Source organism: Parasteatoda tepidariorum, chromosome 4, assembly GCF_982258835.1.
Source record: "Parasteatoda tepidariorum strain Cologne lab strain chromosome 4, Ptep-v5.0, whole genome shotgun sequence".
Classification (NCBI taxonomy): Eukaryota; Metazoa; Arthropoda; class Arachnida; order Araneae; family Theridiidae; genus Parasteatoda; species Parasteatoda tepidariorum.
The window spans coordinates 85,096,442-85,109,747 of NC_141758.1; the positions used below are offsets into that span (position 1 = coordinate 85,096,442).

The 13,306-nt window shown below is 26.2% G+C and overlaps 1 protein-coding gene across 2 annotated transcripts in view; it reads right to left on the reverse strand.

Annotated features, from left to right (window-relative positions):
* Window positions 1-13,306, reverse strand: part of TTLL12 (Tubulin tyrosine ligase-like 12) — a 39,884-nt gene that overhangs the window by 700 nt on the left and 25,878 nt on the right. Inside the window, exons 11-14 of one of the 2 annotated variants that reach the window (XM_016054846.5) lie at window positions 4,091-4,242; window positions 2,892-2,970; window positions 2,724-2,792; window positions 934-1,072 (exon numbers count right to left, since the gene is read on the reverse strand). In XM_016054846.5, the coding sequence (XP_015910332.4) occupies window positions 934-1,072; window positions 2,724-2,792; window positions 2,892-2,970; window positions 4,091-4,242 (439 nt within the window). The remainder of the gene's footprint in view (window positions 1-933; window positions 1,073-2,723; window positions 2,793-2,891; window positions 2,971-4,090; window positions 4,243-13,306) is intronic. The other variant, XM_043044510.3, reaches the window with a different exon arrangement.

Sequence of the window (13,306 nt, forward strand, 5' to 3'; positions counted from 1 at the left end):
ATTGTGTTTCAACTAATTTGATGTGCGATGCGGCTCTGTAGTGAATTAACTTATCATTAATTAACATTCTAACTTAAGTAGAGAACCTTAACTCAACTTCAATACGCCATTTTGCTGATAAAAATTAGCTGACGCTGACGTCATATGTGTGGGCATAGGAGGTCTTCTTCTTGAAGGTCAAGTACCAAGTCTTTTAATTTAAAAAAAGTTTTAAAAATTTTTTTAAATCTTATCTAAATCTTTTTTGGGTTTCAAATTAAATGTGAAACAACTTCAATTCCCTTTCAATGAAGGAAGAATAACATTACTCCTTAGAATGCAATTAATGGCAAAAAGTTTGCGAAATATGGAATAAAAAACAAATTGCCTTAAAACTAATTGCCTAATCATTATTAAAGCAGGACTGCCAACTACTATGCTTTTTGCAAAATATTTTACAAAATGGTAGACAACTAAAACCTAAAGGTTTCCGAATTTTTGGTAGTCTTCCTAATATTTTAAACTCCTTAACATGAGAAAGCTGAAAAAAATGGCATTCTATGTAAACTTTTTAGTCAGTTATGTGCAGTGTTTGAGGAAAGTAACTTAAAATCAAATTATCAAAAAGAATCAAACATTGAAGCATATACTTAGATACCACTTAAAGAAATTTTCCCACAAAGCATAGAAAGTTGGCAGTCCAATTAATAAGAAGCACTGCTTTATTAAAAAAAGTTTAATAACTTTTACCAATGAGCAAAAACATACTGTATTTTTATGCACACAGAGTATAGTGACCGCACGCTGCAATGTCTCTTTACGCTTGGACATACTGTTTTGATTTTTCATGGTTTACAATTTTTGTAATTGATGTGATGAAATCAAAACTAATATAAATTTATTTTTAAAACAAGTAAAATAAAATATCTGGAAATAAATTATCAGGATACACACCCTCTCCACTTCTATCCCATTCCAGCATAATATCTAAACCATACATTGCACGGGATCCATTGTATGCTCCTATACCAGCAGGATGTTCTTTCATTGCAGCAGCAATAAAGATTTCTTTAATCATTTTATAAATATCAGCCTAAAAATACAAACACTAGGTATAAATAGGGAAAAAAAGTAATGAAAAGGCCAAATTTTGGTTTTTTATTATTCTAATTTTTTCTAATAGGTTTCTTTAGCTTAGAACTTTATTACGTTCACTTATTTGGTTATACGAAAAAGTCATAAAAATTGGATTAGGAAATACCTACAGCATAGCTGCCAACATGGATCGGAAAAAATCCACTATATTTTACAATATAATATAAATTTCATGGTAATTGTTGCATAGTGTACTAAATATTTTACACATATGGAATTTTAGGGATTTTTATAGTCATCAAAATAGAAAAACTGCCATATTTTCCAGTTATGATTGACATTAAACATACTTAAAATTTTATGTATTATGTTTACTCATAATTCAGCATTTAAATCATCAAACATAGTTAAAAGATTTCTTTAATTAATTTAAAAAGAGTAGCTCTGAATAAAAATAAACTGAACATTTTAGAACAAAAAAAGTTTGGAGCTGATTTCTATAAATGAGGTTCACTTCATTATTTATCAGTAATACTTATTTAATTATTCAAACAAGCAATAATCTGTACAAAAATTCTATTTCAATAGGAATTTTTTTTAGGAAACCTACTCAATTTTAGGGAAATTTCTAGAATGTACAAAAACCAGGAGAATTTAAAATAAACCAGTAGACCAGGAGAAACTACCAAAATCCAGTAGAGTTGGCAACTATGCTATAGTGAATGAAAATAGAAAAACTTCTTTTTCTAAGCACTACAGCCAGTTACCGGCCAAGGACATCTCAGTCAGTTTACTCAATCTAGTTCTAATTAATGCTATATTTATACTCCCAAGTCCTTTAACAACTTCTCTACTCTATCCAACTATCTTGTTCTAGGCTTTCCTCTTTTTTTTTCTTTCTTTTCTTGGAAGGTACTTTTTTAAAAAATTTTTTTAACAGGATTTTCATCGCTATATCGTGTCCTAGCCACTTTATTTAAGAAACCTTGTTCACTTTTACTATGTTAGGTTCTTTGTATTTTGATTGTAATTCGTAGTTGTAATAATTCCATTTTCTCTTACTGCATCAATAATTATTCTTAAGACATTTTTCTCGAAAGTCATCAGTTTCTATTTGTCTGCTTTATTAATTTCCCAGTCTTCACGGACACATAAAACTATCGGCCTCACTAGTGTCTTGTACAACTGCATTCTTATTTCACAACTTATGTGTTTAGATTTAAAATTAAAAAAACAGAAAATAGAAATTTGGTCTATTCAATATAAATGCAAAGCATAATAACAATTAAGTCCTTCGCTTATTTTTGTTGTTCATTTAAAAATCACTTATAACTTAAAAAATCTTATCTTAACTTCATTTTAAGAAACATCTTTTAACATTCCTTGAATGAATAAAGAGCTCAAATATCGTGAAAATAATTATCATAAAAGAAAGTAAGAAAATATTATTATCAATTAATCAGTTAAGTTCTAACATTGTATTATAAATTAATCACACAATGCTCACTTACAGAAAATTTAATTAAAGAAAGTATCATAAAATAATATAAAAATAAGCATAAAAAATTATCATAAAAATTAATTGTAAAATATTCTGCAAACAAAGTTGCATAAATTAAAACTTATCAATAGCACACAAAAAAAATTACTTCAATATCATTCCACTTATAGCAGCTGTAATGATTTTCAAATCTTTCAATAAAGTCATGGCAAAACATCTATAAATTATAAAAATCACATTATTATAATTCAATTTAAGCAATACATTTAAGATGACATAAGCAATAATTAGATACATAATAATGTCATTTGTTTACTTGTTGTAAAGGAAATTCACTGTAGTTCATCACTGTGAAATGTTTTTCATAATCTTCAAAGTTATCCAAAGAGAAAGGCCTATAAGTAAGTATGAATGTTAAAATCAGCTGGACAATTTACAGTTCTATAAAAGAATGCTTATGCATTGATTTCAAGTTAAAAAAAACTATATAAATTGATGACTATATTTTTAAATCTTATTTTAAAAAATGTATAAGTAGAAATTTTACCATTTTAAAAAAGTATAAAATTTCCTTTGATTAACATTTTATAATTAAAAATTTTCAAATTAGTGTTCTAGACTTGTATTATGAATTAATAGAATTTTTTTAGGCCATCAGTTTTTTTTAACGACATTTTTTTACAGCATTAAAAACCATTATGAGAGAGAAAAATTTGGACTGAACTTTTAGACAAGAGCAGTAGGAATTGTAGTTATTTTATAGACATCCAAAACAAAACAATTTGTTTCATCTTTATATTTTACAAAATTAAAAGCAGTTGATAAAAAGCAGCATAGTTTAATAAAAATTTCTTGTTTATTTTAATGGTTTATTTTAATGTCAAAAATAAGTGGGACAGTATATACTCTACCACCTCTAAAAGACTACACCAATACGTTAATCTGTGGTTTATGCATATGTTTAAAATATTCAAATAATATAAAGGCCAAAAAACTTTTTTTAATTAAATTTATTGAACCAAAAAGTAACATATGCCACTGAAAAGAAGTCTTTAGAAATTACTGAAAATCTATAGAAATGGAAAGATATGAATGATTTTGACATAATACTTGACAATTAAGGAAACCTTAGACAGGTAATTAATCTACAGAGTTTAACTTGGCAGGTTTTATTAAACAATTTTTGCTAAAAGTGGACTAAAATTTAAAATAATAATAATAAATAATATTTATGTATTCTTTCACCAAAGGTTTAACAAATTTTTGATAAAATTTTTAACCTGTTCTCTTCAAACAATATCATTGATTTAAAAATTTGCAAGTTGACTGTCAAATGAACTGATAAAAATTAAATAATTTTAAAAAATTGTTAGAATATATATATTTTTGTTGCATATGAAATATCTTAAAAAAATTGCACATAAAATATTAAATAAAGAAAAATTAAGTAAATTAAAATAAATAAATATTCATACACAAACCATTAAAAAAAAATCACAGAATTTAAATACTCACTTGTTAGCAAATCGAAGCCAAAACCTCTTATAAACAAAGAGCTCAAAATTTTGAATACTTTTTAATAGAACAATAAATCTTAAATCCATTTTGACTAAACCTTTGTTTTCTCGTGGGAACAAAACTGGATCACTTATATATTTACAAGCCACCTATTAAAATGTAATTGAAATATTAATATTTTGAAAGCATAGTGTAACATGGTATGTACCCAGTAAGCACACACCTCACGGCAAACGTAAGGCCGTAAGCTGGCATTCTAGGTAGGATAACGGCAAAAGGCAAGTACAATAGGGTCCTTTATCGTTTATTTTGAGGCATTTCAGGAAGAGGCGGAATAACTCCTCACTTATACAGGCCCGAAAAATAAAACCGCTGTTTGGCCTCTTACACTAAATTAGTTACAGGACCTTTATTGTATACCGCTGTTTGGCCTCTTACACTTAATTAGTTACAGGACCTTTACTGTATACCGTTAATTAAATGTAATGTTACAATTGATTAATAATGAATAGATGCAGAGTTGGTAAAAAATGTGCTTTTAACTCAAAACTTTGAAAAAAAAATCAGGAGAGAAAGGAAAAAAATTCATAAAACATTAACCGTATTTTTTGAGAGGAAAAAAACAGTTTTTATTATTCTTTGAAAACTGCTAATTTTTTAAATAGAATATTAAAAACTAGAATTTTATTATTTTATTATAATCTAAATATACTTTCTGTGGCATTACCTATTATATTTTTAAAAAAAGTAATTTTAATAAAAAAATAATCATTTTAAATTTGATTACAATTTTTAAATAAATATATATAATTATTTTTTTTTTTAATTTTTTCTTTTTGAAATCATTTTCTGAAGTATAATTTTTACATATTCCCTTAAAAATAAGAATAAATATTAATACTTATAACTAGAACAATGAAATTAACCAAATGAAATTAACATGAATTTTTTTCAGACTATGATTCTTTTTTTAAACATTCTTTAAAACAAAAATGAATTGGTAAGTTCAAAATTCATGTAAATAAAAAAATCCATTTATAGAAAATAAATAGAAAAAAATATTGTAAATTGCTTATATCCTCCTTGAAATTATAAATATCTTGAATTTAGAGCAAGGATTTTTAATGAAATATGCTTTTTTATTACATTAATTTACTAACTTTTATTACAATTTAAGTATTTTGTAATAATGAATGTATACCATTTAAAAAAGTAAACTTTTCATTTATATAAACTGCTTATTATTTTTATTTTCATTTTAATGTTCATTTTAAACTTAATATCTTAGTTTAATCACTTACTTCTTAAAAACTGGATTCAAAATAGTTTAAATGGTCTTAGGAATTTTGAATTTTAAAAAAATCGTGTTTAAATTTTCTGATTGGTTATAGCAAACGTCTAGTCCAATAAAGTAAGTAACTTTTTTTTCCGTAAACTTTTAAGCAATACTTGAAGGTAATAATTGCTTAGGAAATTTTATTCTTCAAAATATGTTTTTAAATAATAAAAATACATTTGGATATTTTTATTAATTAAACTTCAAAATATTAAGCAAATAATTTTTTCTCTAAGCTTATAATACAGAATATAGATAAAAATAAAAATTATACTTTCAAAATGTTAATTATATTTATTTTTTATTCGCATAACAAGAATATTTTTTCATGCAGTATTATATTTATTTTTAAAATAGTTTATATACATTAAGGAAAAAAAAACTGTTTTGAATGCAATACACAGATGGCGCTGTTTTTTTATTTTTTACTTTAGACGTGTTTTCGATTCCTGCCGATAGATGGCAGAAAATATAAAGTGTCGGGTCTTGTAGGGTTGCCTTTCTTTTAATTTTGATAGAATTTCGCCAATTTGCACAGAATGACAGTCGGTACGGCTTCTGTCCTGGCTGAGGCATAACCCCCCGCGGACTCTGCGGAAACCATATCCCTCCCCCACCCAAGGACAACCCTCCAACAAAAGTTTCTGCTTACTAAAAAAAAGCAAATCTATCATTCATGTGTGGCAAGAGTCTGCACTATTTATTCTAGCATAAAATGTGACATAAATAAAAAAATGTTCTACTGCATATTGCCTTTACCAATTAAATAGCGGAATAGTTATTTAAAACCAGAATTGCTTTATTGAGTTTTATTTTAAAACTCAATTCTTTTAATAGCAAATTAGACAAAATTAAACATTAAATTTCTCTGTTTCAATCTTTCTTTACACTTACATTCATCACATACTTCAATTCAAGTGTTAATCAAAATAGATTCGTATTTAAAGCTGGAAAAAATACAAAAGTTATAGCATGATTTAAAAAAAGTTACCGATTTTTTCTTCTATGAAGTCGATATAAGATTTAAATAAAAATGCATTGTGTGAAAAATTACTCATTCTCCAATAATGTTCCCTAGTTGTAGAAAAATGAAAGAAACATGACAATACAAAATAATAAACGCACATTTATCCATTTTCAAACGTCATTTGCAAAATGTTTCCTATACATGAGTTAAAAACATTATTTTTTCTCACAAGGGGTTTTGGGGTTAACAAATTTTAAAATTGTGCTGTGTTTTAAATCTTAGGAAACAATGGCAGAAATATGGCTGAAATATGAAAATAACGGTAAGAGAACCGAAATTTTATTTGTTTGCCCAATTAAACTGTTGGTATAGTTTTAAATTTACGGTCAATTTGCAAATCAATATTTTAGAAAAGGCATAACTATTTAGACAAAATTGAATGATTATGTAATTAGAACTAAGTGGAGCTCTTTTAACTTTTAACCATAAACTGGCGAAAAATTAAATAGTATTTCATGCTGCCGAATCGACTTGGCAATTTTCATAGTACAAAACGAATCCAATTTTCATACCTATTTTTTAAAGAGTGCAGTTCTTTTAGAATTAATTTATTAAAATCCGGTTAAAGTTTGAGGTTAATTTAAAAAAAAATCAAAAACAGATCATAGTTCGTAAACATGCAAATATTTAAATATATTAAATGTTTTTCAGATTGTGACGATAATTTATACCTTGACTGCAGCAGATACATTTTTATCAATTGATCAGCTTCTACAGTCCCTTTTTAGAGGCGATTTTAAATATTAATCATACGCTTACTGATAATAGTTGTTCGACACAATTTATTTTTATGTATCCTTGTTTTCTACATGGAGGCACCGTCACCTGTTCGCTACGCTCGATAATCCCTGTAGTTGATTCTCGTTCATCAAGTTTGAAATAATTGAAGATCAGGTACAAATCGTTTTCTTCTACTTTTTTAAATAAAAATTACGATTGGATTGCCAGCAGTTGTATTTTAAGGATTACTAAGTTTTGACAAATGAAAAATAAGGAAAAACGGTCTCGCCGAGAGTTATTACGCATTGAAGATGTTCTATGAAAAAAGCAGTTTATGCCCACGCGCAAAATCGTTTTTTTTTCTCTCAGAACTAGAGGCATTGGGTACAAACCTTTCTCAAGAATGTTCTTAAAAGTTTTTTTTTTCCTGAAAAGTCGATTAAAATTTATTTGTTTAATATAAAATTATTATACTTTTATTTAAGTTCATTATATTAACTTGTTAATTTTAACAAAATAAAAAAGATAGCTGGATTTGAATAATAAATAACTGTGCTTAAAAATATTACATTTAGAAAGGAAGAATGCGATACACAATAAGAATTAATAAATTAGAAGTAATTTTTTCTTGTTAACAGATCATATAGGAAACAATTCTTATTTCTCTTTATTCTACATATATTTTCAAATATCGGTATGAAATGTCGAAGTTTTATATTTGGCAACACCTAATCTTTTTTCTATATATATTTTTTTCTTTATTTTTATTATTTTTAATAAAGTCAAGAGGGATATTATGAAAATCGCGTAAATGAAAAATTTTTCCACAACAATCGATAAATATTTATTAGTTAAAGAAAAAATTAAAAAGAACCTTTTAAATTGTAATAACTTTCAGACAAATAAGAGTTTCTAAGAGGAAATAAAGACTCTATGTTACGGTTATAAACTAAATTTGGCTCTTTCAGCATACCAAATTTAACTTCTGCAACTGAATGCTTGCGGCCATAGAGCGGCCCACGTGTTATTTTTCTAACAAGTTTAAGAATAAAAATAATCTTGACTTAATTTTAGAATTATTTTTTAATTCCATTGCAATTTGCGTTCAATCTCCTACATATCTGCGTAATGTGAAGTTTCTAAATCTAACAGTGTCTGATAAAGTGTAACGTTAAGTTGAAAACCCCAAAACAGTGGCGGTGTCAGGGACCTTTTCAGTCTTCTGACAGAGAAGGAAATTTATTAATATCTGCTCGTTTTACGTTAATTTAGCAATGCAGTTTATTTTTCCAACTTCATATAAAAAGAAAGTTTTAGGAATGATCAATGTTAATGTTATTATTCTAGGTTCTCATGCGTTCGCACTTCTCGATTAGACCAATTTAATCGAAAACTTCAACACTATTATCTTAAGTAAAGAATTCTAAGAGTCATGAAAAAAATCATGATAGCGTCTCGAAAATCAAAAAGCATCTCGAAATGTAATAATAAAAAATAAAGAAGACAATTTTTGAAATTCTTAGAATTCATTGTTTTACAGACTGAGTTTTTTCTTTTTATTTTCACCAGAGCGTATTTTTAATAGTGTTATATTAAATTACTTTAAAGCATTTTATAATCTTTTTATAGTTAACTTATACACAACTATTGTTCTCCTTTTAGGCAGCAATTATTATATAAATATTAATACTGAAGAAAGAAAAGAATTTTGTATTGTTCTACGAAACGTATATTGACTGGAATTAATTATCAATTTGGCCCATTGACTGACAAAAGGATAAAAATTAATTTAGACACCTTTTGTAATTTATGACGACCTTATAAAAGATCTATCCAAGAAAAAAAATGATCAATGGGTATCCAGTGATTGGAATAGTGCATTTACAATTCTCTCATGTTATTAAACTAATAGTATTCTTTGACTTTCATTAATCATTTTATTAACAAAATTGTAATTGTAAAGTATATTTTTTCTCTCTTAATAACACATACTTTTTTTAATTTTTTATTTTAATAATCTTTTTAATTTGGATTAATTCGGTTTTTAGAAAACAGTTCAAACCAATCTTTCAATAAAATTTTATATCAATAATATCTGATATCTAGTAACTTATTCTTAGTTTATTTGCAGTTAAATATAATAAATTTCGCAATTATAGTAGGAATAACGAAGTTTACCTAATACGACATAGTTAAATTAAATTTTTACTCCTTATTTTGTAAAAAATTTTCTTTTTTTTTATATTCATATTTTTTGTAGAATATTTATTTTAAGGAACTTGTAATTCAACGTTGAGTAATTTACGCTGAGTAATTTTTTTTGCCGTATTGACTTATTCATTCTTTATTTGACTTAGCTCAAATAAATATAATATCTCCCGAAATTGGTTATATGGGGTTTATATCAAATAAACCCCATATAATCAATTTCGAGCAGTCCAGTAAACATATCTTAATAGAAAATTAAAGGATTTAAGTTTCCAACTCAGAATTTTAACACCTTAATCTTTACACTACTATAACAAACCTTAAATGAAAATATTGTTTCGAATTATTTTCGTTAAAATAAAAACAAAGTTTACTCACTGTCCCTTCCTTACACAGGGGGGTTGCTCTCCCAGGAGCGACCCATCATAATAATTAATTATCGAATTAGTGCTGTTTTAAATAGTTTTCGATAAAATTATAATAATTTGAATTATTATTATTAATGATTGCACTAAAATTAGTAGTTTGTAATGCAAGCACTTTTGTACGTTGTAAGAACTAGCGCTTTTTTTTTTCTGCATATATTAAATGTAAAGTCAATATCAAAAAGAGAATCATAAGAATTTTAATGATCAATTTTATGCAATAGAATTTCAGGAATAAAAAGGAGTTTGTAAGTGTATTTGTGTGCCCTTCATGATATTAAAATATTTGTTAGTAAAAGAAGTAAAGACCTTTATTTTAGAATTAAGAAGTTAAAGTTTACTTTGAGGGGGACGATTGGTGATGGAATGTAGCTGTTTCAAAAAGAGATCCTTTTCCTCTCTTTGTTAGTGTATGGTAACTTGAGAAGTTAACGATGTCCGGTTATGCGTTTCTCACATCCCACCCTGTTGGGGGTCAGAGTTCTTGAGAAACTTCAGACTTTTCCAATATTTTGTTATTTTTTTATGTTTTGAATCGATCTCCCCTATCATCAATTTCAGTTTTAATTTCTTTCCTTATATTGCTAACGATTATTATTATTTAACATTTTCATAAGACCACTATTATGTTCAATTGTTCGTAATAAGTTTTTCATTGAACTGTTTATTTTTTTTCCTAAAAAAATAAATAAGCAAAAATATAACAGAAAAACGCAAAATTCTCATATTTCGCAGATTGCGAAAAGCAATACACCGTAAAAGTCATTTACAGATCAAAATTGTGTTTCTAAAATGTATCTAACAAAAATCTTTCAACCATTTGTGGGAAATTAGAAAAGTAAATGAAAAATAAATATATAAATGAACTCTAATTTTTAAAAAAAATATTTTTTGATTTAATATCAAGGTCTTATTTGATTAGTAATATAACTTGTTAAAAATGGAGAGGGTCTCGCTTTTTATGCTTTATAAGTACAACAAAGCATCATAATTCTTTGCACTTTTTTGGATTTTTAAACTCCTTGTATCTGAACAGTCCAGAGCTTGTAAATGATTCAAATAAATCAAATTCATTCTCATTCATGTGTTTTAAAATTAACATTATTCAAATTAAAATTAACATTAAAATATTATAAAGCGAGAAATCAGTTACAACCTGTCATAATTCTAACAATTGATATAATAAATCGGTAACTTACTTAATTAACTATATTTCGTGGTTCGTGCAATAATGAAGAAAGCTAAAATATAAAAAGAAAACTGTAAAAGAAAAATTAACGGTAACTAAATTGTTAAATCTTCTTATTTCGCATCTTCATAAATTATTAAAATTCAATTCTTCTCTCATCTGGACACAAATGCATTTAAAATTAGATCTTTTGAAATTCATGCATTTAAATTTTTTACTGTCTTAATATTTATGAGTTAACTCAGAAACTTCTAACCGTATTTCATTTCTTAAATTAGCAAAAAAGTTCAGAAGGAAAAAATAATTAATGTACTCTGTTTTCATTTAATTTTGAACCAATACAGAAAAATTTATGAACGGGCAATGTTTAGGGAGGAAAACTCCTTAATTCTTTGAGTAGAGAAATAATAATACGTTACAATACCATGCGTTTCTTTCTAAATTAAAAATTCGTTAGGGCGTAGCCAACGGAGTTAAATTATTGCCGTATGCGCCATTGATAACTTCAATCTACGTTTTATTATCTGTATTTTATTTGTAGAGCAAAAACTGCAAGATTTAGAAAAATCAAATTACAATGGACTGTAGAGAAGTGTACAGGGATTACGATGGAATGAAGAAAATGTATGATCGATAATTTGTTTGAGAATTATTAACTCCTACACTCAGTGATAAAAAATATCGTATGAGCCGCTCTGCTGGACACAAAAATTCCTCTACAGAAATGAAATTTTGTTTTTCTGAGCAAAAACAAGATTTTAAAATTTGAAATTACTATGGTTTATAGAAAGAAATACAGAGAAAATTTAACATTCGATAATAAGTATTATTAACTCTTATACATGTAAAAAAAATACTATATATGGATGATCTGTAAGATGAGAAAATGTATGATCAAAATTACCAAAATATTGCTAAGTTTACCATAATTCTAGCTCTATGGAAACACCAAAAAACTCGATAATTTTTACCAAAGTGTTTGGGTAATGTTTTAGGTTGACAATAAGATGAAATTTTATAATGTTTGTTAAATTTTGGTAAAATATGGTAAATAATCATGTTAGCAAAGAGCATTTTCTTCTTATAAGCCTTTATTCAATAAAATTAACTGTTCTGTTTTGTATTTTCTACTAAATGTGTGGTAATAAGAACTATATTTGTGAAAACCAGAATTTCTGTTAAACCCTTACAATTTGAATAGAAAATTTATCAAATAAATGGTTTAAATGCAGGATATATTTTAATTTTATTACCCAAGTTATTTTTTTTTTTTTTTTTTTTTAAACCAGAAATGTCAATACAGTTCCGTAATTTTACCGAATTGTTTTCTTCGTATTTTCCACTTAAATGTAATTATGCAGTTAAAATTCGATGAGCTAAAAAATCATTTTTATATGTAAACCTAAAACGAATTTTCTTTCGAATTCCAATTTATTTGAAAGTCATTTCTAATTTAAGTGTTCATTCGTGATTTTTTTCAGGTATATTTTAAATATTGACTGTTTATTCATTTTTGCAGAAAATTTATTTTTTCGTCAGGAGATCTTTGTCTTTTTTTTAATTTTGTAAGCTCGGACTGAATTGTGAATTAAGAGTAGCGAAAGAGAGAGAGAGGGATTTGCATGTTGCAGGATATAAATCTTAACAGTTAAATTGACTTTTTTAAAAATAAATAAACCTAACAATAAAAAGTATTCTCAGTTTAAACTGTTAAAATTCTCGTCAACAAATAAAATAATTTCTCTGCAATTTTTCTTGTTTTATTATTGTAATACACAATCTGTATTCCTTAGGTCAAATCTTCTTTAAAGTGCAGATGATAATTTTCAAGTTGAGGTAGTCCTCGAAGTCGTTACGATTAGCATTTTAACAAAACATTCTTACATAACGCTACTTCACTTGTACATTTTAAAAGCAAAATATTCAGCGTTTCAGTTTAAAATATTGGTTTTTAAGGGAAGAAAATAAAACAAGGATTTAAGGGAAACAATTACGCGGATAGGTGATCGGAAACGGGGGGAGTCAGAGACTCCCTGTTTTTCTTTTTTTAATTTTCGCATGGAACAATTCCTTAACAGAAAGAGTTAATAATATTTATTAATAATACATATTAATCTTATAGAGAAACAGGATTTTATTTTTCTGCACAGGAAGTCAAAACATTCATGTAAGCATTATTTCCAAGTGTAGAAGTATAAAAGTTTTTCTGAAAAAAAAAGCATACAAATAAGTTTTGACATAATGCAATTATTTAATTTCGAGAGTTCATTTATCGTTGGTAATTAACTAAATGTTTTTGTTATTTAAT